At 46.2% G+C, this 24,907-nt stretch overlaps 1 protein-coding gene across 5 annotated transcripts in view; it reads right to left on the reverse strand.

Moving 5' to 3' along the window:
* LTBP2 (latent transforming growth factor beta binding protein 2) overlaps positions 1 to 24,907 on the reverse strand; it is a 1,514,902-nt gene that overhangs the window by 612,400 nt on the left and 877,595 nt on the right. For 4 of the 5 annotated variants that reach the window (XM_069208492.1, XM_069208494.1, XM_069208493.1 and 1 more), the window contains exon 10: positions 7,726 to 7,848. The exons of the other annotated variant lie outside the window; for it this stretch is intronic. In XM_069208492.1, the coding sequence (XP_069064593.1) occupies positions 7,726 to 7,848 (123 nt within the window). The remainder of the gene's footprint in view (positions 1 to 7,725; positions 7,849 to 24,907) is intronic. 5 annotated transcript variants of the gene reach the window in all.

Below are 24,907 nucleotides of genomic sequence, written 5' to 3' on the forward strand. Positions count from 1 at the left end.
GATGTAGATTCCCGTTTCTTGACATATGCCACCAGCATCGTCATCCACTTTGAAAAACTTTCTGGTGCAGAGTTCAGGCAGAAAAGCAGGACCTTGCATTTGGAATGGATTGGTAATAGACATTGCCCACCAGTAACCTCGAAAATCTGTGATGCTTTTCGAATTATGAGAATGTGAAAAAAACATCTTTGAGATCTACGGCGTGCATACAATTCCCCTGAGAGTTGAGGTATATCTGGTGAAGCATCTACATTTGAAGTGTCTCTCTCTTTATGTACTTGGTTATCATTTTTAGGTCTAGAATTGGGTGGTATTTTTGTTTTTTCTCTTTCTTTCAAAGAAGAAAGTAATGAGCATAAACTCCCTTTGCTTTCTGGATTTGAGGACTGTTTCCACTGCTTCCTTGGTCCAAAGGGTGTCGACTTACAAACAAAGAACTGTAAATAGTATTCAGATGCCTTGGGCAAATGGATGGAGAATAATCCCTGAACCTCAGATAATAGCTATAACTTTAGCACCCACACAGCAGTCTGTTATTTTCCTCCAAAATAACAGAGGATTGCTGATGCTTTCCAGTCCCAGAAAGGGGAGTCTCAGCTTTGAGGATGCTCCAATGTTTGCGGCCGCTTTTCTTTTCATTGTCTTCTGAGGTTAAATACATTTTTGATGGTGTGGCTGAGAGAAAAACTGCGACCAATGAGAGACTTGATCCCTCTGCTGCTGGTAACATCGGTCAACAGGTATGATAAATGCCTCCTGTACTCCTTACGTTTTTTATACTAGTCTTAAGAGACTTTCATTTGGCCACTATACATTGCATTTTGTGGTCCACATCAGCTCCGAACAGAGTTGTTCTAGAGAATGCAATATTCAAACACCTCTGATGAGCTATTTGTGTTAAACCCCTGATAATGTGCCACAAAGAGCCAGGCCACAACAGAGCTGTGGGCGGTTTAGTTAGGGGAATCAGCAATAGCTCTAATAATTTGATTGGAGATCATTAACTCCTCCTGAAGTGACTCTGGAAAGACTTGTCTATCTTGTATGGAACGTTTTTCTTGAAAACACTAAAGAATCCTCCACAGAGATCTATCATGCCAACCCAGTAAAGAGGAGCACCAGCTCTTTTTAGAGCAGTAGTTAATGTTCCATTGAATTTCCTGCCAACTGTATATACTTTCTTGCTTTCCTTTTCAGAAAGCACCATAGAAGACGGTGAAGTTGTATTTTCTTGCTTCTGCCCCTACAACAAAGCCAGGTTGATGATCTACATGAGGGAAGGGAGGGTCATTTTCAGAAAACTTGAACTTCTTTGGCTCATGTGGTGTAGAAGACTTCCCTGATGCTGGAGATAGGAACACGTCCATTGGAGGTTCTATAAGTCCTGAAACCAAGGGCAGAAAAGGTCATGCAGAAGATCAATGATATGGGTTTCAAACATAACTAAAGTCTTTGGCTGAACGGTTGGGATAAGAATGTTGAGTTTGTTAGCCCCTCTCACAAAGACTTTGTTGAAGGTGGTAATATCATATATATAAGAAAGCCTGTGAAGTCTGAAACACTCAGAGAGTAACAATGAACTGATGACAAAGAGAGGCAGAGATCCTGAATGTCTTGTAGTTCTAGAACGTTGCATGAAACTTGGTGTGTAGAACTAGAATGGTGTCTGGAGTAGTGAAGGGATGGAGAATGGTGATGACATCTACCCTTCTGAGGACTTCTAGAATACCTTTTAAGAGAGACTACTGAGAGCTGGTACAGGGACATCACTTAAAGGCTGAGGCAAAACAGGTGGAAACATCACTTGAAGAGCCATAGGTATTAAAGAATAAAGTTAATTACATTCAATAATGTCTTATCTGGTAGAGACTACATCTAGCTTCAGATTCCATACAATTGAATATCCCCAGGCATCAGATTGGATCTGAAAGATTTTTTAGCAGTACCCTTACGCATTGATAGGAAGTCACATGAGTGGTACCTATATAGGCGACACCATAGCGCGCTGATGTAATTTAATTTCACGACTTTCCACACCAGGAACGCAGAGCCTCAATGAGAACTGACCACTGGTGTGAAAAAGACTAGGCCCCTGAAAAGGGTATCCCTTACACCTAAACAGTTCACAGAGTGGGGAGGATGAGAGGGTCAGTAAGGAAAATTTGGCTAGATAGAGTCTACCAAATAAGGTGTTGTCAAACTTGATTAAACCAAAAAGGTCTGAAGGACCGAACAGGTGAAGTGCCCATCACAACGGACCTTACGGTCCAGGCAGTAATGTTTTGTGAACATGTGCAGTGATGACCACATTGCTGCCTAAAAGAAGTACAATGTGCGCTGATGCAGTGGTCACAGCCTTGGCTCTGGTAGAGTGAGCCAGAAAGCCCCCAGGGGGCTGTTTCTTGGTCAATATGTAGCAAATCTTAATGCACAGAACGATTCATCAGGAGATGATCCGGCTTCTGCAAACCTTCCCTTTTTTGGCTCCAACAGCCCACGAAGACTTGATCGTCCAGCCGGAACTCTTTTGTGTTGTCAAGGTAGAACAACAACACTCTTTTGGGGTCCAGATGGTGGAGTCTCTCTCCTCCTCTTTGGAGGGATGGGGCTGAGCAAAGAATGTAGGCAGTGGAGTGCTCTAGCCTACATAGAAGGGAGAGACACCTTTCAGAAGAATGGAGGCAAGAGTCTGGAGGACTAGTTTGTCCGGGTAAAAGGAGGCGCACAGAGAGGGGCTGTGGTTCACTGAGCCTCCTGGGTGATGTGATGGCCAATCAAAACACAGTTTTTAGGATCAGCAGTCGAAGAGGGCAATTGTACAAAGTTTGGAATGCCACATCAGGAAACTGAGTTATGATTGTACTGAGGCATTTCAAATGGCGTGAGAGGAAACATGTGCTGCAGACCTTTAATGAACCTGGCTACAACAGGGGATCTGAAAAGAGAAGGTTGGTCTGGCAACAACAGGAAGGCAAAGATAGCAGGATAGCAAAAGGATACCCTTTGACAGTGTCAATAGCAGAGCCCTGTTGGACCAGAGATAGGGCAAACAAAAGATTCTTGGATAACGGTCGAGAAAGAGGTTCAACACTGTGGGAAGCTAATGAAGAAGATCGCTGGAAACAGAAACATGTTTAGGAGACTATCGGGCCTGACAAAAGGTGGAGTTATTTGGGATTCGTCAGAAATCCTGAATACTGAACTTGCTTTTTTCCCTTTCATATCCTGTACTGTAGTGGAACTACTCAAATCCGGTATGTTGTTTTTTATGCCCTCTGGATCTCTCTTATGAACAAAAAATGCCAATTTCTCCTACATTGACTCATAATGTAAAATAAATTTTTTAGGGACAACAGAAATAAGGAATAGGTAATATGATAGTTTCTTAATGCAACTTCTTTCAACGGTAAAGGAAGCAAAGACTAATTAATAAGAAAAGTGAGAAAACACAAAATGATGAAAAAGTACAACTGAGGCTTCCCAATTGTCCTCAACATGAAAAAATATTAATGATTGACGATATTCTTTTTTGGAGAAATGTAAGTTTAGGTAACAGGCTTTCTCCCACAAACAGAATCCTCCCTCCTTAAGTGGCAGGGAGTGACAGGCAGTGTAAGTTTGAGGCAAGAGAGCGGGGTGAATGAATATGCATGTGTCTGTGAACAAATGTGCATATGTCTGCATGCACAAGTGCATCTGAGAGTATGAATCTGCCTGTATCACACTGACTGTTCCCCTTTGTATGTCTGTGTACATAGATGTGACTGTGTTAGAGAGTATGGGGCATATTTACAAGCCCCTTGCGCATCCTTGCGCCGTCCTAGCATCATTTTTTTTACGCCAAGGAGGTGTTAAGGAGGCCTCCACCATGTTTCATATTTACAAAGTGGTGCAAAGCATGCATTACACCACTTTGTAACCCCGTGTGCCAAATTACACCTGCGCCAGGTATAATATATGCAAGGGGGAGTTCCCATGCAGGGAGACCCAAAAAATTGAGAAGTGAAATTTACAAGTACTTGCCTTTAACCTAAACATGACTAAATCTGTAATGGGAATAATCTAAACTCCATAAACTAACAAACAGGTGCTGTACTGATAAAAGAAAGGTACGTGGCTGGAAGGTTGGCAAAGGAAGGTCTGGAAAATCAAGCCGATTCCGTTAGCAATGCAAGTCTTGACTATGGAAAAATGTCAGCCCTTCCCTCTGCACTTCTGATAATTAACAACCTGGTAAACCGAAAAAAAGGAAGTGCATTCCACACGCAGAACTCCTTTTCTGAGCCTATTCTTGTAGCAACATTTTATGGTTCGAAGATGAGGAATTTATTAAAACCAACAAGCATGCGGCGAAAATATAGGGACTGAATAGGATACTCTGCTTTCCCCCTCTTGCTACTGATGGCTATTGAGGACTTTCATAAATCCTGTGCTGCTCCGTTACACTAGTTAACACCATATCAATAACTCAATTAAAGGTATACAATAGCAGACGTGATGGGTGATGAATAGGGGTTGCGAGCACCAGCATAGCTTCTCAAAGACTTCAGAGATCAGCGGTTTTCTCATGACCACTGATGCCGTGACTCAAAAATTAAACAACTTCATACCGCGGATGTAACTCTCTATAAGAGTAATTTCATATTTTGTGTGTATGTGTGGAACTCAGTCTGCATTTAAAATTAAAATTAAGTGGGGACTGGTTTAAGTGGAAACTACCAAGAGTGCTCTGTACTGATAAAAGAAGGACGCCATGCTTAAAGATTAATAGGGGCTGCGCACGCCAGCACAGCTTATCAGTGACTTCAGCGGTGAGCGGTTTTCTCAATCACTGATGTGACTCAAAAATTAAACAACTTCACACCGCGAGTGTAACTCTCTATATAAATAATTTCATAATATTTTGTGAAAGTGTGGAACTCAATCTGCATTTAAAATTAAACTTAAGTGGGGACTGGTTTAAGTGTAATCCACCAAGCTGATAAAAGAAAGGCTCGCTGCCGCCATGGCTAAAGATGAATAGGGGCTGCGCGTGCCAGGACCGCTTCTCAGTGACTTCAGAGATCAGCGGTTTTCTCGTGATCACTAATGTCGTAACTCAAAAATTAAACAACTTCATACCGCGGATGTAACTCTCTATAAGAAAAGAACCATATCATTTTGTGTACGTGTGGACCTTAGTTTGCATTCAAAAATAAGCGGGGACTGGCATATGACTGGAGATCTACTCACTCACCTGCTAAGGCACAGTAAAAGTGAGAAAAGCAGTGTCCGGGACTAGACGGGTTCTATGCTTCTGCAGCAGGGAGGGTGGATGCGGCTAGAAGTGCATGGCATAGGTGCACCTCATGTTTCCCAGGGCCACGGTTCTTTGTATTCTGGGACTTACGCTCCCGATTTTCTTTTGGGATAGACGGGACTACAAATGGAAACAAGATTGAAGGTGGGGAATTCAAACAACGCGTCAGTGCACATGCCTTCAATAAAACATGGGAAATCAGAGTGTAACGCCATGGAGCGCGAAGGAGAGGCACAAAAGAAAAACGCAGTGCACTCATACAAAAGTATATGGCCGATAGTGCAATAACCCATGTAACAGGGCCACTCTACAAGGCGTAACAAAACAGCAACAAGGTGGGACACACGTAAAGCATTCACCTAGGAAATCAAGGGAATTTTGAAAGGGAGGCCCAGGTATGAATGAAAGTGATGGGGGTGAGATGGGCGTTGTTAAAGCCCACAGAGTAGATTACAACATGTCGAGAGAGCAGTGCTTTCAGGCTGCTAGGCTCGACCTCAAAACAGGTGATTTCAATTGGGTGCAGAACAGTTGAGAGAGCCTGTTACCCAAATTACCTCTTAGCAGGATGACCATTGTTTCTAATGTCAACACGGATGTTCACACACCGCTAGATGTAACACATTTATTAATCAAAAGCTGTCTCTAAAATCATCAACCACATACAAATATTCAAAAGTTACAAAAATCCATACAATACAATCTTCAATTGGAAATTCCAGCCAACATATGTTTCTTCTACTAAGTTGTCACCCTGACTTCTTCAGGGCGTAGGCAATATCTTAATTTCTTCTCATCGCAGCACCTAATTTGTGCAGTAGGACTTTTTATTCATTCTAACAAATTACCTAAAAGTCCTTTGCCATCAATATTATTCATGAGTCTGGAAGACACCAGGTACACATGGGCGCTGGGAACACATCTAATATGGGGATAGCGCTTCCCTAGGGCAATGAACGAGAGCTATCTTCCACACTCCAAGTCCAATCCAAGATTCACTGTATGAATTTTGGAACTTTGGGATCACTTTAGGTGCCAGAAGAAGATTTTAAGGACTGCTTTTATATAATACATATGTAACATAAAGTGATATGCAAACATCTATATTAATTACAAAAGGATAGTGGGGTTGGCAGAGCTTGGTTCTTATTTATTAGAAACAAGTGTTTATGGCTTGTAGTCAGCTTATGGAATGTATAGGTACTGGTACTTTATATAAGCTGTGTCTATGTATTAAAGCATTTATAAGTATTATTGACTTAAAGGATTTTAACTATTGCTGGGTTGACCAAAAAAGAATATAATATTAAAAAATAAAAAAATTACCTTTTTCTCCACCCTGCTCCGTTCTGCTCTGGTCCTGCATTGCAGGCAAAGGCTCCTAGCCTGCCCTGCATCAAATCCTAACGCTGATTTCATGCTGCTGGAAGCATGAAAGCAGTTGTAGGATTGGACAGAACGCCCAGCCAGGGTGCTCCGAGGCAGAGTGGAAGTCTATGGCTGCTCTCTCCAAACCAGCACTGCGTTGCGGGTTGGAGAGAGCCTAGTGCACATGTATATTTGGCTGGCCCGAGACGGCCAGCCAAACATACAAGCACAATGAGGGAGAGTGCTGAGCACTCCCACTCTGTCCCTGTGACGCCCGTGGAACCGTCCCTTTTACAGTAAAAATATAATAAACATGGTTTATTATGTTTTTAGTGTAAAAGTTTTGCAGCTACTGGTGGGGGGCGACGCTCCTGGGTCTTGGTAAAAAAAATATTTCAATGTTTTCTGTTAAGACAGGAACACAGTCCTCAAATCGCCTATAGAAGGCCATCTAAAATGTTAAAGATTCTCTAAATGGATATGGAAATGGAATGTTAACCCCCTGAAGAAGGGCTTCTGGTGATATAAGCCCAAAATGCATCAGGTATTGGGACGGTATATTGCTAAAAGCACCACACGACCAATTCCGAATTCCATTGATTTGAACGCACCAATCAAGAAAAAAGTCCAAAAAACAAAACAACAAATAGTGGAAAATAAACATGTCCCTACAAATCGATGACAAGTGAAAACGTTTTGTTTAAATATCTGGGTCAACGAACACTCATAAGGTCGTGCAACCAGGGAGGACAAAAATCTCTAGCAGAAGACTGCACTTTTACGTTTTACAAAACTGGTACACAGACAACACAAAAAAGACGGTACTTTTAAACACAGTGAGGCCAAAAAGGCAAAGAGACCGCAAGCAGAATAGCAGGAAATGAAAATTAAAGACAGTGGGACAGAGAGACAGGAAGAAAGAGATGTTGCTTAATGGCAAAATGGCAGGCAGGAGGAAAAAAAGAGCACAGCAAACAGAGTGACAGACCAAATAGAGGGACAGTAGGAGAAGATACATGAGACAGATGGGAGGGAGACGGACAGGAAATTACACTTACACACGCAGCTTCTCTGTGAGGTGTCCAGTATAAATCCAGGGGAGCAGGAGCATCTGTAGCTACCACGTGTGTTCACGCACTCTGCATTCTTACAGAGCCCAGTCAACAGACACTCATTGATATCTGAGGAATCAAAGAAAACACAGGGAACTAAGATCAGCACTTCACCCTCAATAATGATTGGCACAAAATTAGGGATTATTCAACAGAGTGTCTCCTATAGGACTAACATGATATCCTAGTGTATGTGATGCATCTATAGCTCAGAGCAGCAAGGCATCAACATCTCACTGTCTAAAAAGGACAACAAAGTAGTGAATGTGTGCAGGAGAAGCTCAAATTTCAGCCATTTAATGAGGAGGGTGACGAAGAGGAAACAAATAGTAGAAATGAAGAGAGAAGAGGGAAAAGGAAAAAGGAAGGGTTTTTGAAGACAGAGGTTTAAAGGTTCCTGATAAGTAATGATAACCGTATGTTGCCAGATTTAATTATTTCTAAAGCACCAAACATGTTTTCGTGCTCAAGAAACTTCTGTTACTATTCTACTAATAAGTGCTCTACTACGATTTGGCATGGTACTCTCCGAAGAGTACTCAACTCTGCTGCAGATGGGACCAGCAAAAGTTAACTTCAACATAAGTGACTACAGTCCCTTGGCCAGGTCTTGACATAACTGGTGATTGCAGTTTGTTGGTCATGGCCCTTATTCGTAAACCAATGCAGTCTATAACAGACACTGGGGGTTATTACAACTTTGGAGGAGGTGTTAATTCGTCCCAAAAGTGACGGTAAAGTGACGGATATACCACCAGCCGTATTACGAGTCCATTATATCCTATGGAACTCGTAATATGGCTGGTGGTATATCCGTCACTTTACCGTCACTTTTGGGACCTCCTCCAAAGTTGTAATAACCCCCACTGTCTTTAACATACCCAGAGCGTAAAATGTGTACAACAGTCTCATGATCCATGAAGGTATGTGAGTGTGTGTGTGAATGTATGTAGCCCTAGAGATATGGGTTGCCAAGTAACACATTAGTAAGCCTTTCTGTTTTCCCTTTGCTGCCAGCATGTCCCTGTGCTACTCTCTCCTGATACTCCTTCAAAAGGACATTGAAACTAAGGTCATTTGGATCAGACAACCTCTCAGTGGCGCAGTTCAGATCCCCATGAATACTATGAGATGTTTGCCATCACTATGGATTCAGACACACGTTGTTCATTAAAGGATGCCTAGTTACTATCATATTGGCCTATCAACAAAGAAGGGTGCACATAAATGTGGTTGACTGCCTCCATGTTTTCAGGGTTAGCACATGATTTTTGTGGCTGAGTGGCTTGCAGTAACTGTCACTGGACTTTGATAAAAGAATGTTAGTTCACTTTCTACTTTACCAAAGTTTTATGCAACATCACAGAGGAAAGAGCTAGATTGGTTCGGTCAAGGTAAGCCTCTGTTGACGCCTTCATCTAAGAGACAGGGATAGAACCTGGTACTAAGAAAGAAAGTCTGCTGCTGTTCTAACCTGAAGAGCGAGTAGGCCAGCGGCGGCTCCTCCATTAAGGCGAAGGAGCGCTGCCCCCTCCCTGCCAGCAGAGGCAATACTTACAAAATAAAATTCTAATAAAACAGATTTATCATCATATTTTTCTTCACCGGGCCGGGTCTTGGGGGCAGGGTCATCATCCTGATGACAGGCATGGAGGAGGAGTGGTGGCACTGCTGCAAGTGTGCATGGTGGGTTCGGCTGTCCTCTGGCTGGTCGTCTTAGGACGGCCAAGCCGACATGCACACTGAGATGTCTCTAACCCAGCTGTCTTGCCAGGTTGGAGACAGCAGGCACAAGCTTCCAGTCCCCATGGGAGAGCAAATTCATCCTGCTCAGCTAGCAGCGTGAGAGCAGGACATGGATTGGCTGTCGGGGAGTCAGGGAGTCTGTGTTGCAGTGGAGCCAGAAAAGCGTCTTCTTTTTTTTGTATTGTATTGTTGTCACCCCCCTCAAATCCCCACCCCACTGCTTTCCCTGACATCAGCCACTACTGGAGTAGGCTTGTGCTGATTATCTAACCATCCTCACTTTTATGAGCAGCAACAGCTCAACTGCTTCATGATCTGCCCTAAAGCCCTCCTGACTGTGTCCGTATCACAGAATGGACGGTAAGAAGGTCTGTTAAGTTTCCTTGTTGATTACACAAGGAAAAGGTGACTCACTCTAGTAGCCATCGTGCCGCACTGCACTCAAGAGTTTCATTAAGAGTACCCGAATTAGGAGGAAAAAAGACAAAGGTTAAAAAAAACACTTTTGGGCAATCTTATAGTTCTTGAATGAAGAAGAAAAGTAACACAGAAATAGTTAAGCTGGCACCAAGCTCTCCTGGATATCAGGGAAAAGGAAAGAACCAAGCAGAAAATCCAGGAGAAAATCTAAAAGTACATTTAGCAGCAAAGGAGTAACAATTAGAGACAGAAATAGTCGCATGTGGGCAATAACAGTGAAACAAAAAATAAAGGAGCAAATGAGTTGTGAAAGATTCTTTACTAATTAATGTCTCCTTTATATAGGGTACAAAAAGTAACTGATGCACAGGCAGATATTACATTTCACCTTACACTGTGAAACTCAAGACAGAGGGGGTTATTCTAATTTTGGAGGAGTGTTAATCCGTCCCAAAAGTGACGGTAAAGTGACGGATATACCACCAGCCGTATTATGAGTTCCATAGGATATAATGGACTCGTAATACGGCTGGTGGTAAATCCGTCACTTTTCCGTCACTTTTGGGACGGATTAACACCTCCTCCAAAGTTAGAATAACCCCCAGAATCCTCTGATCAGAACACATGTTTGGGAAGGACAATTGATGAGACTTGACCCCACTTTTTTCCACTTAATCATGTGTTTGTTTAGTGCACAAAGAAAAGCATATGTTTGGCATCACGCTGAGCACTGCCTCCTGCTACATGCCACCTGACCACAGATAGGCAATGTCTTCCTCTGAGCCCCCACACACTCTGGTTAGCTCTCAGCATTGAATTCACAGTCAAGGAGCCTGCTCAAGGTCAGGGGGCTACTTCTGTTGGGCAGGCTGCCAAAAAGAATTGTAGAGATTTAGATTCTGACTCTGCACACTGTTTCTCCTGTCAGGAATAGAACAGCCATTGTGCTGGTGCTGAAAATTAAGAGGGAAGACTTTATGAGCCAGCATGATGGTGTGCCTAATTTGCTTTACCTCCTCTATGGAGTCCTCAGGCTTTCGGGTGTGTGGGCGATCGTGGTTTTTCCTCTACAGTCAACTGACGACTTCTAACCTGACATTGACGTTTGCACCACACATAAAGCAAATGTCGCCTCCTTTTCATGGCAGTGATCCAGGCCCCAAGACTAAAGTCTAACGTGCCCCTCTCTCTGAGTCTAATACCAATGTGATTGACTTCTTTGCCACCCCTCCGCTTCACCCCCATCTGCTCAGGTCGCAAGCATGGTGGACTAATCCCCCTGTCACGTCTGCCAAAAACAAGTCATTTCAGAAAAGGTATACCTGCAGGACAATCAGACTGTTCGCGCCACTCTGACAGGCAGTACTAAACCACATATTATTATTAAATCCATAATTGATCCCCATTGTTTATTAGAATACATGCATTTAGGATTACATTACAGTGTAAACTTCAACAGAGAAGCCATGAGATTCCCTTTCAGCATAGGCATTTAACAATGTTTTCACATTTTACTAGAATATTTTCACCATTTCGTTAAAAAAATCATATAGGTATAGTACTTACTCAACAATCCGCTTATTTTGAGTTGCGTAAGTGTTAGCTTTGTTTGAGTTTCTAAACCCACATTGCGCTGCAAGAGTAAGCCTGGACTGCTTGCCCTCTTTGCATCTAAGATTTAAAGCCCAAAGAGGTGGAAGAAATTCAGGAAGTATGTAGTAGTATTTAGTCCATGTAGTTCGAAAGCCAACTGGCAATATTTGTAACAAGAATTGACCATTTGTCCCCAAGTTCCTTAGGCCTGGCCAACTGGCATGGCAAAGGAGAAGAAACTTGCTAATACCATGAAGCTCCAGATACAAGTAGCAAAGATGGTCTTAGTCTACAGTGTAGCCTCTGCTGCAGGTAGCACACCATCCTCCGTGTCCAAAAGCAGTGAGAGGGAATCTTTATTTTAGGTGCATAGTCGTTGGTGTATCGGTCCAATCCAATCCTGAGTTACCTTGTACCAGGCAGAAGCTTGCTGGGGAAGAAAAGTGGATTTAGGTGTAGAAGGGAAACCCAGAAATCAGTAGGGACCTGGGGAATACACTTTATTCTGGAGGACAGTCGTCCCTAGTGAATAATCAATCCATCGAATTAGATAAAATGGTTTTTTAAACAGAGTAAAACAAAAATGAAGGATGCATTAAAAACAGCAATGCGGTGGATGCTTAGTGCAGGAAGGCGTTCAGTGCTCTCTTAGAAGTGTACATACAAGTGATAAATCGTGATCAGTATGTCTATCAACAGAACAAGAATCACACACGCCGTCAATCTGATAGAAAGTGCCTGGGATCCGTGTTTAAAGTCGACCACGTTTCAATACCTCTGAGAATCTCAGAATCATCATTAGGATTCAAGAGGACAGAGGAGCCCAAGGCCGCTCTAACACATAATAATGGGCATATTGTGCACATGGCAGCAGTATTTAAGAGCAATTGTCAAGTGATTGATCCTGCTAGCATCGCTGCACCCCGATCCCACATTAGTCTTACGAATGTCCAGCATGACTGTAGCGTTCTTTCCCCCCCTGACCCTCCCAGCCCCCCCCCCCACTCCCTCCCAAAGGACAATAATGAAAGGATTATCCTCCATTGCAGTGAGCATTCAACAATAAGCAGTACAGTTACAGTAAACATCAGTAACAGCTGGTCATGCAGTTGCTGACAGATTGTCAAGTGGATAGTGAAGCAAGTCAGACTCTAACAGCCACCAAATGTCTCTGGGTCTTGAACTCGGAGGTAACAGTTCAGCATGAATTTCCAGCGGGTCTTTCCAATATATTAAATCACGTATCTACTCTTTAAATTTGGGTGCAAGGTCCCTGCCCCATTTACATGCAATTCTTCTTTTAGCCAGTAACAGACTAAGGGAGACGCACCTGTGGTATCCCGCTTCCAAGTCTTCAGTGTATCCTAACAAAGCTATCATCAGGGTAAGTGTAAGCGACACGGAAACCATGCGGGACAGGGCGGACTCAGCCTCTCCCCAGAAGAATAGTACCTGGGGGCACGCCCATGCCAAGTGTAGGAAGTTTGCTGTTCTGCTCCACAGCGCGCACAGACGTCGTCCGCACAGAGGCCATGCTTGTGCAGGCTCACCGGGGTGTAATATAGCCTGTGCAGGAATTTACAGCGGATAATGATTATCTGCTGCTCATGACAATCCTGCCTGTTTGCTGACAGCAATATAACCACTGCTTGTCTATCAGCAGTGCCTGCAGTTCCTCATTCCAACTCTCTCCAGCCCTAGTTTTCAAAGTCGGATGTTCTTGTTGCGCAGACTGATATAGTATTGACACTAAATGCCTCGGACCCTCCAAATTAAGCAGTAGATGAAATGTGTTAACTGTAGCAGGTTGCCCGGGGAAAGCCTGGAGTGATGGCCCTAACGTCATGCTTACGGCAAATAGATGGAAAAATGTGGCGCAGAAGGCAGTAGCATATCGTGGTTTTGGATCTGAACTTCTCTGTTGAGGTCTCCCTAAGTAGAAACATTAGCTCTTGTCAACAGGTTTCTTCATGCTGCCTCGCGAGCAAGCGGGATAGCTGTTCAATAGTGGAAGGGCGTTGCCAGTGAGTACAGTAACTGCTTGCCCCTCCGCCTGGTCAGCTTGGACCAAGCTGCCTGTGTATAGGCCACAGTAGAGTCCGGGGGTGTCAAGCCGCTAGGCCCAGGTCCCAGACAAGCAGAGGAGGGAGCCAGAGCCATATAGCCCTGTTCAATGGCCAGGTGTGCCATACACGGAGGGGGATGGGACCAGCATATTGCAAAGTGTGCTTGCGCACAGGTATGATGCAGTTCCATATCTGGGACTTCAAAGTCCCCAAATCAAACGGCTGGGCAAGTACTTCCAACTTCAAACACGGCTGCTTACCGTCCCATGCCAGTCAAATGAATTGTGTTTTAAGCATATTAAAGTAGTGACAGCTCAGTGGATATGGTATGTTAATGAATAAATAGAGCAGTGGGGGTAAGATAATCATTTTCATAAGAGCAATGCGGCCAGCAAGTGATAGGGGCAATGAAATACAGAGGGCAACAATGGATGTGATGCTTTCCAGTGCAATGTCATAGTCTTCCCGCATGACTTCAGCCCTGTCGCGGGACACCTCAATGCCCAACTACCACACCATTTAACACCATTTCAAGGGGTGATCTGGGTGAAAGAGTTGTATATTTGCCATCAGTGGGAAAATATGTGATTTCCCCAATTAATTTGAATACCAGATAGGCGACCAAATCAGATAAATTCCTGCATCACCACATTAAGGCTCTCCACAGGGTCTTTAAGATAGAGCATTACAACATCAGCATATAACGAAATTAGAATGTGTCTGCTGGGTGTCCGGATCGCATACTCACTGTGGTGTAGGTGCAGCTTGGCAGCCAGCGGCTCCATCGCAAGTGGCGACCGAGGGTGGCCCTGCCTTGTCCCCTGGGTAATAGAAAATGGCGCAGACCATGTGCCATTAATTTGTACATTAATGCAATGCAGGCCATCAATGCATCAACGCAGGGGGAAAGCCCATGCATTGCAGTATAACCATGAGGTAGTCCCACTCGAGCAAATCAACCACCTTTGTGGCATCCAAAAAAACAGCTGCTCTGGAGAGGTCGGGGTCAATGCTTTCCAACAGTGCAAAAGAAATGCGTAGACTGTGGACAGAGGCTCTACTAGGAATAAATCCCGACTGGTCCAGTCTCATCAGAAAAGTCATTAGTAGGCTTAACCGGTTAGTTAAGACTTTCACCAAGATCTTTACATCACATTTTAAAAGCGATAACGGTCTGTAGGAGTCACAGCTGGAAGCTAATTTATTCAGATTCAGCAGCATAATAATCAGGGCCTGTAGGAAGGTAGCCTCTTTTCTAGCCTTGTTACTCCCACTTTTGGCCTGTTTGTGAGTATATGTCAGGGTGTTTTTACTGTCTCACTGGGATCCTGCTAGCCAGGGCCCGGTGCTCATAGTGAAAATCCTATGTTGTCAGTGTGTTTGATATGTGTCACTGGGATCCTGCTAGCCAGGACCCCAGTGCTCATAAGTTTGTGGCCTGTATGTGTTCCCTGTGTGGTGCCTAACTGTATCACTGAGGCTCTGCTAACCAGAACCTCAGTGTTTATGCTCTCTCTGCTTTTAAAATTGTCACTGCAGGCTAGTGACTAATTTTACCAATTCTCATTGGCACACTGGAACACCCTTATAATTCCCTTGTACTGGGGTTCCAGGAGATCTCTATGGGCTGCAGCATTTCTTTTGCCACCCATAGGGAGCTCAGACAATTCTTACACAGGCCTGCCACTGCAGCCTGTGTGAAATAACGTCCACGTTATTTCACAGCCATTTTTCACTGCACATAAGTAACTTATAAGTCACCTATATGTCTAACCCTCAATTGGTGAAGGTTAGGTGCCAAGTTACTTAGTGTGTGGGCACCCTGGCACTAGCCAAGGCGCCCCCACATTGTTCAGGGCAAATTCCCCAAACTTTGTGAGTGCGGGACACCATTACACGCGTGCACTACATGTAGGCCAATACCTATATGTAGCGTCACAGTGGTAACTCGGAAAATGGCCATGTAACATGTCTAGGATCATGGAATTGTCCCCCCAATACCATTCTGGTATTGGGGGGACAATTGCATGCATCCCCGGGTCTCTAGCACATAACCAGGGTGCTGCCAAACTGCCTTTCCAGGGTCTCCAATGCAGCTGCTGCCAATCCCTCAGACAGGTTTCTGTCCCCCAGGGGTCTGGGCAGCCCAGTCCCAGGAAGGCAGAACAAAGGATTTCCTCTGAGAGAGGGTGTTACACCCTCTCCCTTTGGAAATAGGTGTGAAGGGCTGGGGAGGAGTAGCCTCCCCCAGCCTTTGGAAATGCTTTGATGGGCACAGATGGTGCCCATTTCTGCATAAGCCAGTCTACACCGGTTCAGGGATCCCCCAGCCCTGCTTTAGCGCGAAACTGGACAAAGGAAAGGGGAGTGACCTCCCAGGGGAGGTGCCCAGAGCTCCTCCAGTGTGTTCCAGACCTCTGCCATCTTGGATTCAGAGGTGTTGGGGCACAATGGACTGCTCTGAGTGGCCAGTGCCAGCAGGTGACATCAGAGACCCCTCCTGATAGGTGCTTACCTCTTTAAGTATCCAAGCCTAATTTCTCAGTAGCCAAACCTCCTTTTCTTGCTATTAAGGGTCTCTCCTCTGGGCTATTCCTCAGATAACAAATGCAAGAGTTCACCAGAGTTCCTCTGCACTTCCCTCTTCGACTTCTGCCAAGGATCGACTGCTGACTGCTCTAGGACGCCTGCAAAACTGCAACAAAGTAGCAAGAAGACTACCAGCACCAATGTAGCACCTCATCCTGCCAGCTTTCTCGACTGTTTCCTGGTGGTGCACGCTCTGAGGGCTGTCTGCCTTCACCCTGCACTGGAAGCCAAGAAGAAATCTCCTGTGGGTTGACGGAATCTTCCCCCTGCCAACGCAGGCACCAAACTTCTGTATCACCGGTCCTCTGGGTCCCCTCTCATCCTGACGAGCGTGGTCCCTGGAACACAGGAGCACAGTCCAGTGGCCCTTCTGTCCAAATTTGGTGGAGGTAAGTCCTTGCCTCTCCACGCCAGACAGCAATCCTGGGTCATGCGTGATTTGCAGCTGCTCCGGCTTCTGTGCACTTTTCCAGGACTTCCTTTTTGCACAGCCTAGCCTGGGTCCTCAGCACTCAGTCCTGCATTGCCCAACTCGCTGAGTTGAAATCCGACGTCGCAGGACCCTCCTTTGTGACTCTGAGTCGACCGCTGTCCTCAGATCTTCTAAGTGCCTGTTCCGGTACTTCTGCGGGTGCTGCCTGCTTCTGTTGGGGCTCTCTGAGTTGCTGAGCGCCCCCTCTGTCGCTTCCTCCAAGGGGCGACATCCTGGTCCTTCCTGGTTCCGAGAAGTACCCAAAATCCTCAACCGTGACTCTTGCAGCTAGCAAGGCTTGTTTGCGGTATTTCTGCATTGAAACACTTCTGAAACCTTCAGCACGCCGTGGGACATTTTCCATCCAAAGGCCCCTTCCGTCGTAGCAGAATCTTCAGCTTCTTCCATCCGGAGGCAGCCCTTTTGCACCTTCATCCGGGGTTTAGTGGGCTCCTGCCCCCCCTGGACACTTGAGTGACTCTTGGACTTGGTCCTCTTCCTTTACATGTCCTCAGGTCCAGGAATCCGTCTTCAGTGTTTTGCTGGTGCTTGTGGTTCTTGCAGAATCCCCTATCAAGACTAATCTGTCTTTCTGGGGTAGTAGGGTAAATTTACTCCTACTTTTCAGGGTCTTGGGGTGGGGTATCTTGGACACCCTTAATGTTTTCTTACAGTGCCAGCGACCCTCTACAACCTCCCATAGGTTTGGGGTCCATTGTGATTCGCATTCCACTTTTGGAGCATATAGTTTGTGTTGCCCCTAGACCTATGTCTACCTATTGCATCCTATTGTGATTCTACATTGTTTGCACTACTTTTCTTACTGTTACTTACCTGTTTTGGGTTTGTGTACATATAATTTGTGTATATTGTTTACCTCCAAAGTGAGGGTATCCTCTGAGCTACTTTTGGCATATTGTACCTTTACTTTCAGTAACTCTGAGTATTGGGTTTTCTTGTGACATTGTGTTATATGAGATAAGTGGTATAGTAGGAGCTTTGCATGTCAGCCTAAGCTGCTTTGCCATAGCTACCTTTAACAGCCTAAGCTGCTAGAAACACTTCTATTCTACTAATAAGGGATAACTGGACCTGGCACAAGGTGTAAGTACCACAAGGTACCCACTATAAGCCAGCCTCCTACAGGGCCACTCTCATAAACGGCGTGAGAAGACTGTCTTGTTTGGCCTCCGTGAAGATCTCCTTTAGTAAAGGTACCAGAGTATCTGCAAATGATTTATAGAAATCAGCTGGTAGGCCGTCAGGGCCAAGGGCTTTCCCCGACTGCAGCTGCATTATGGCTTCCCGTATCTCATCGTATTCAATGTCTGCTACTAAGAACTTGCGCTTCGCGTCACTCAGCCAGTCAAGGGCGACGTCATCTAAGTAGTCATCAACATCTAGCAGTAGCTCCCTGGCCGAGGAGTATAGGTGTTTGTAATATGCCACAAACACCTTAAGAATGTCAGAGGTGTCCTGAAGGAGTAGGCCGGAAGCTTCCTTTATCTTCAGAATGGTGTTTGCCAGATGTGATGCAAGAATTGTAGTGTCCAGTACATGGCCAGGCCGCTCCCCCTCCGTAAGACCTTGCTTGCGCATATTTGCTTCAGAACAGGACTTCACACTCAGACGTCTCTTGATAGTCAGTTAATGCCATCTGAAGCTGCCAGGCAATGCCTGCCGTGTGGGACGACACCAGGGGAGCCTCCAGGGATGGAGTATCAGTTTCCAACCAGACCAAGGCGGCTAGTATGTCCCGAAGCACACCTCCACTCGTTGCCAGACAGATGCCTTGCACCGTGACTTTGAAGGCTTCCCAAACTGTACAGAATCTAAAGACTGTGCCATGGTTGGTGGCAAAGAATTCTGCAATATCTCATCTCAATTCGTCCTGAAAAGGAACATCAAGAAGAAGACTAGGTGACAATCACCAACCGATGAGGGGAAGCGGCGACAGGCAGAATGAGCCATAAAATGATAGGGGAGTAGTCTGAGTATGGACGGACCAGGTATGGGACATCGCTTACCCACATTGCAAGAGCTCGGGAAATTAACCAATAATCTAGCCTAGACCAGCTAGCATGTATGCTGGAACAGAAGGTACCTTCGCTGTTGTGCGGGTGGAGCCAAAGCCATCCACCCAGGTAATAATCCAGGGAGCACAACATGGCTCTCCTACAACCGCAAGAGTGGAAATCACAATCAGAATGGAAACTGCATAGTCTGTGATTATTACCTTTCGTATTTGGTGGCATTGTTTCCCTAACGAGGTCCAGATTGGGATAAAACATTCACTGTGCTAAGTTCCACTATTTGTGGACCATCTAAATGATTTTGATATCCTCTCTTGTTTCTTTGTTTACACTGTGTATTGTCTTTATATGTTTGTCTAGTGTAAAGTGGGGAGCCATTATTGTTTCTTTGTATACCATTATGGAATAACAATGTTGACTGTTTTGCACATTTCCTTATTTTGGCACTGTTTCTTAGGGTTCTTAAATTTGTTTTTTCGTTACTTTATATCATATTTGAATATTTTCTCCTGGAACCATAGCTGTCGCTACATGGTTTAATTGCCCAAAGTTCTGAGTTAGCAAGGCTGTCCCTGTTGTTATCAATTCCTCCTTCTTCAGCTTTTTCTACTGCATCCACGTGCTGCCCTGGTGCTTACACAAGGCCTAAGCCTGTCTGCCCCCGGGATCCACTGCAATTTGAGGGTGTTCACTGACCACAGTGCCAGGCTGGCGGAAGAAAACATCCTCTTGTCCATGGTATTTAGTCTTTTGGTTTCCCTGTGCAGTGGAATGGTAGGGAATGTGCCATGATTCACTCTGGAAGTGAAGGCGTGGAACACCAAGCACTCCGTGGTGGGGTGTTGGGTTAGGAAGGTGGGGTCCCTTGCGGGTGGAGTGGTGACAGCAGGCCACTGTCCTGTTCACACGAGCCCCTGTGCAGGGCTTGGACCAGGCCCTAACAGGACATCCTTGAGGGCTTCATTAAATTGGATAAACCGTTCAGAAGGGGAGGTTCCCGGCTGAGGTACCTCCGTCAAGATGTTCGTCTTGACAGCCACGGAGGGCAGCTGAAGGTCCAGGACCTCAGCCACCCTCCTCACCACCATGGTAAATGAGAATCCCTCCTCCATAACCATGGTAGGAGGGGAAACCAAGCCAGTATCTGGAGAGGTGTCCAGTTCACTGGCATCTGCAAAATCATCACACCAGCTGTCCTGACTAGGATATAGGGGCTTATATTCATAAAGGCCCTGTGGCCCCTCCCAACCTTCCCCATGCGCTAACCCTTAGGAATAGGGCTTAGGTTCCAAACAGGATTGAATGGCTCTAGTCGGCGCTGGAGTCAGAGTTGGATGATGCCCATCTGGCTCTGCGTGGGAGTCGGGATAAGAATGGGGGTGCAACCGATGGTGGGTGCCAGCACTGCCGGGGACATCAGCAATGGAGCCAATGCCAGGGGGAAGGTCGAGGTGGCTCGACCTGGTGTCCCTTCATGGAACCAAGGGACCCAACTGGCACCAGAGGTGAACCTGTCGGCGAAAGACCAATAAGGGACCCTCCGGATCCTGCAGGGCCCAAAACCCACACCAGTGGGGATGGGCCAGCAGATATGAGGTGCATTATCTCAAAAAACACCTCACAGAGTTTGGCAGGGATTGCTCCAGCTTCAAGAAGCTCAGGAAGGCGTGGAGATGACCTTGAATGCCGACGTTACCTTATCTCGTTAAATGACTTGGATGGATGGGATGAAGTCAAAGACCTATTTAACTTCTTGTTCTTCTTTTTCTTGTCGTACTTGCCTGAACCCACAGATGATTGTGACTGCGATGAAGAACAATGATTCAGTGACTGATCCGAGACCTTCCTCTTGAACAGCACTGAGACCGTCATCGAGTTGCACATATAGCAGCAAGGAGCTTGAGGCGCCTCTCCCTCAGAGCCTTGGGGTACATGGTGCGACAATCGATGCAGGTCTTGGTAATGTGGTCACACTCGAAACACCAGAGGCAGATGAGGTGTGGGTCCGTCACTGTCATTTGCCAGTGGCAGGTGCCACAGGGCTTAAACCCAGCCTTTCTCGTGGATATCCTTGCCATACTAGGAAACAATGTCTCAAAAAACTCTCCGACAAAAGGTTGAAAAAAGGCCAGTAAAAAAGTGACTGGGGTTAGCTCTTCTCTGGATCTGCACTGACTGGAGCGGAAAGGAAAGAAATGATGCCAGCACGCTAGGGTGGTGCCTGTATAGGCAACTTGAACACACTTTCTGCACAGACGCCGATGCCACATAGAGCAAAAGGAAGCCAGCTAATGATGTGCAGGGGCACTGCTCACAAAAAAAAAATTGGATCCAATCTGACTCCTGGGGATAATTTTAAGGTAAGGAATCTCTGACTAGAAGTCTCTATCAGATACAAAACATAGCTGTCTCTGTAGAAGGCTAAACTAACCAATTAACCAATCTCCTGTAACCTAACATTGTCCCCAAGGAGGAATTGGACAGATTAAACTTTTTCACGTCTGCGCAGGACTAGAAGGCCCGTTACCAAATCACAATTTAAAGCGTTTCAAGGTTTCATATGGTACTCCAGGAAAACGTTTCTCTCTGATGGGACATAGCTGCATCACTAACTGTCCTGACCTCAGAAAAGCTACCTAAGACCTCTGAAGAACAAGTTGTACAAGACACAGGTCCTAGAAGTCTCCAGATATGTCAGTCTTTAATAGCATAAACTGATGATTCCCATAAGGAAAACTGAATTTGATTTTGCTCATCACAACGAGAAAGGCAAGGAACATCTAGTGGCCCTCATCAGAGGTAGCCTGTTATTCAGAACACAGAACATGCCTGCGATTGAGTGGGTGTGTTCTGCCATGATATTACAGGTACGAGATCGACTATACATCCCCGATTAATCTTAAGTGGCTGATGGTAATAAAGGACGAAAGCACCATGGGCCAGATGTAGGTAGGAAAAATTTAGCGAATCGGAAATTGCGAGTCGTTGCGACTCGCAATTTCCGACTCGCTAAATGGCATGCAAGAAGAAAAAGCGACTTCAATTTGCGACTCGCAAATGAAGTCGTACCGCAGATTGCGAGTCCGCTGTTTGCAAGGTCTTTTTTTGCGACCGCGCTAAAAATGGACACGCAAATTGGGAGTGGGTGTCGCAAATTGCGACTGTGCTGGAAATTGAATGCAGGTGCAGCAGAACACTCTGGAAAACACTTCCTGGCTCCTGATGATGACAGTTTACAAATACACCTGGGAGGAGGGAGGACCACACCCATTTTCAACTGCAAACAGGAGGAACAGCAGCTACCATGGTAGAGACACCAAGAAAGCGCAAATTGAAATTTGCAGAAAAAGAGCTGGAGGTGCTGACTGAGGAATGCTGTCAGCACCATGAACAACTGTTTGGTAGGGCAGCCCTCAGTGTGCCAGAGGTGGAGAAGAAAAGAATCTGGACCGAAATACAGGACAACGTGAACTCCATGGGTGACAGCCACCGGAGTATAGAAGAGTTAAAGAAACGTTGGTATGAGCTGCGCTCCCGGACCAAGGAGAGGGTGGCAGAGTGGCTCCGGGAGATGAGGGGCACTGGAGGGGGACCATCCACTGTACCACCACCCACAGCCCTGGAGGAAAGAGTGGAGGAGACCTTGGAGCCAGAGGCAGTGTGCGGGATGGGAGAGCTGGACACTTCAGAGCCAGGACCATCGAACCGGTGAGTGCCATGAGACATGCATGTACACCCATATATGCCATACCCCCACCCACCTTGTACACAGCAACATGCACAACCAAACTAGCTCCATTTCAGAGTAGCAACCACCTGCATGGTGCATTATGGGCAATGTAGTCAAGTAGGCAGTTGATAGGCAACAGTTTATTAGGAAGTTGATAAGAGATGGTAGATACTGACAGTGTGTTCCCTATGTCCTACAGGTCTCCCACACGACAGCACCTCCAGCCAAAGCGTCCAGGGGCCACAGGTCAGCCACCAGCCTGCAGAGGACTCAGGACAAGCCACCACAGGGACCTGCACCACCCACACACAGTCCCCTCATGATGCACCAGTTGCCATACTGGTGAGTGAGCCAGCTCTCGGTCCCAGCCACAGTGCCGTTGTAGATGACACAGAGCCTCCACAGCGTCGCAGGCGACGTGTAAATGTCCATCCAGTGCCACAGTCTGAGTCAGGGGACGCCTCCATGTCAGCCGCCGAGGCTGCACTCCTACGGGGTCAGCGCCTGCAGACACGGGAGATAAGGAGAATATCAGGGGACATGCGCCGCATGGAGCAAAACCAGAACAGTGGCCTGCAGCTGGTACACACAGAGCTGCAACAACTAAATACCCACGTAGGCGACCTTGCACTCTCAATGAGACAACTGGTGGCAGAACTCATAACAGAGAGAGAGGGTGCAAGGCGCTGTGACAGGTAGCTAATGCACTGGCTGGACCGAATGCCTGCCTCCATCGTCAGGCTGGCAGTGAACACCACTGGCCTTTCACGGCGTACCGTCAGCCTCCAGGTAGACATGGGCCACTTTGCCGGTGATGTGGCACGTGGACTGGGACGTCTCAGCCACGCCGTAGATATCATGGAGGCACGGCAGGTGGCTAGGGGCGCGGCTGACACGCCGCAGGACAGCGAGGAGGGCTCCACCATCAGCAGTGTCTCAGCCAGTGACACCAGGGTGTTGCGCAGTGGTAGCGCAAGGCAGGGCACTGCTGACACACCAGGCACCAGCCATGCTGGGCGAGGCCGGCGTAGAGTGTGAGCTCCGCACTGTCCTGGAGTAGAGGCACATGAGGTCAATGTGTCTCATGCCAGGTTGACTTTTACAGCCCCTGAACTGTAGTTAATGTATATAGTTTTTTTGGTGCACATTATTAAAATTCCTTGTTAGTTCCACTTCACACCTGGACTCTTTGTGTGTGACATTAGTGAGTGTGGTGACAGTTAGCACGTACCTCCCAAAGTATTGGTTTGCAATGTGATCCCGTCTCAGTCTGCCTTGATTTGCAATGCTTCTATCCCCATGATGGCGATGTGGTAGCTCTTGCTTTTCATCCTCCGAATCTGGGTCTTCTGGGGTGAGAGGTAGCCCACGTCTGGTGGCAATGTTGCGTAGGATAGCGCATGCGCCAACGATCTTGAAAGCTGTTATTGGGGTATACTGGAGGGCACCTCCACTTCTGTGGAGGCATCGGAATCGTGCCTTCAGCAGTCCAAAGGTCCTCTCTATGATATTTCGGGTCCTCCTATGTGCACTGTTGTATCGCCTCTCTTTCTCATTGCTGGGTGTTAAGTACGGGGTGAGTATCCATGGTCGTAGTGCATATGCACTGTCACCTGTTTGGCACAAAATGTACAATGTTAGCTGGGCATTGATGGTTTCCACATTGACCTGTGTGTATGTCTGCAAGGTGTATTCAGCTATACCTCGGAGGTATCCGTCTCCAAACTCCCCATGTTCTAGGCGTTGATGTATCCCACTGTGCCTGAAAATGTAGGAGTCATGTGTGCTCCCTGGAAATTTGTCTACTATGTCATTGATAACATAATGGGCGTCACATACCACCTGGATGTTCAGTGAGTGGGTACACTTCCTGTTGCGGAACAGATATTCCAGATTTGCAGGAGGGCAGATTTGTATATGTGTCCCGTCCACACACCCTATGACATGGGGGAAGTTGGCAATCCTGTAGAATTCCAACTTGGTGCTGTTGATTCCTGCCTCATTCCTGGGTAGGTATATGTATCTGGACATGTGTGTGAGTAAGGCATCTAGGAATGCTTGAAAGAACCGTGAGAGTGAACTTTGGGATACCCCACCTGCCACAGCAATGACCCCCTGATAGCTATTCGAGGCCAAGAGGTGCAGTGAGCATAGCACTTGCACATGCGTAGGGATGGCGCAGCCGCGCACAGTCTGGCGTTGAAGCTGCAGATTGAGTAAATCTATTAAATCTAGTATTGCTGCACTGCTGAGTCTATATTTATCATATATCTCCTCCTCTGTTTGTTGGAAAAGTGTCTGCCTGGTTCTGTATATCTTCTCCTGTTTCTGGCTCCTCCTCCTCCTCTGCTGTGCGGCGTGTGCTCTCATCCTCATTGCTATCACATATATCTCCGCCATCTTGAGTAACCCAGGTGCCTTCTGGGTCTCCTTTTATACTTTGGTTCTGGTTACCACCTGCTCTGAGTTAGTGGGAAAT

The sequence above is a fragment of the Pleurodeles waltl genome, chromosome 9 (genome assembly GCF_031143425.1).
Source record: "Pleurodeles waltl isolate 20211129_DDA chromosome 9, aPleWal1.hap1.20221129, whole genome shotgun sequence".
Lineage (NCBI taxonomy): Eukaryota > Metazoa > Chordata > Amphibia > Caudata > Salamandridae > Pleurodeles > Pleurodeles waltl.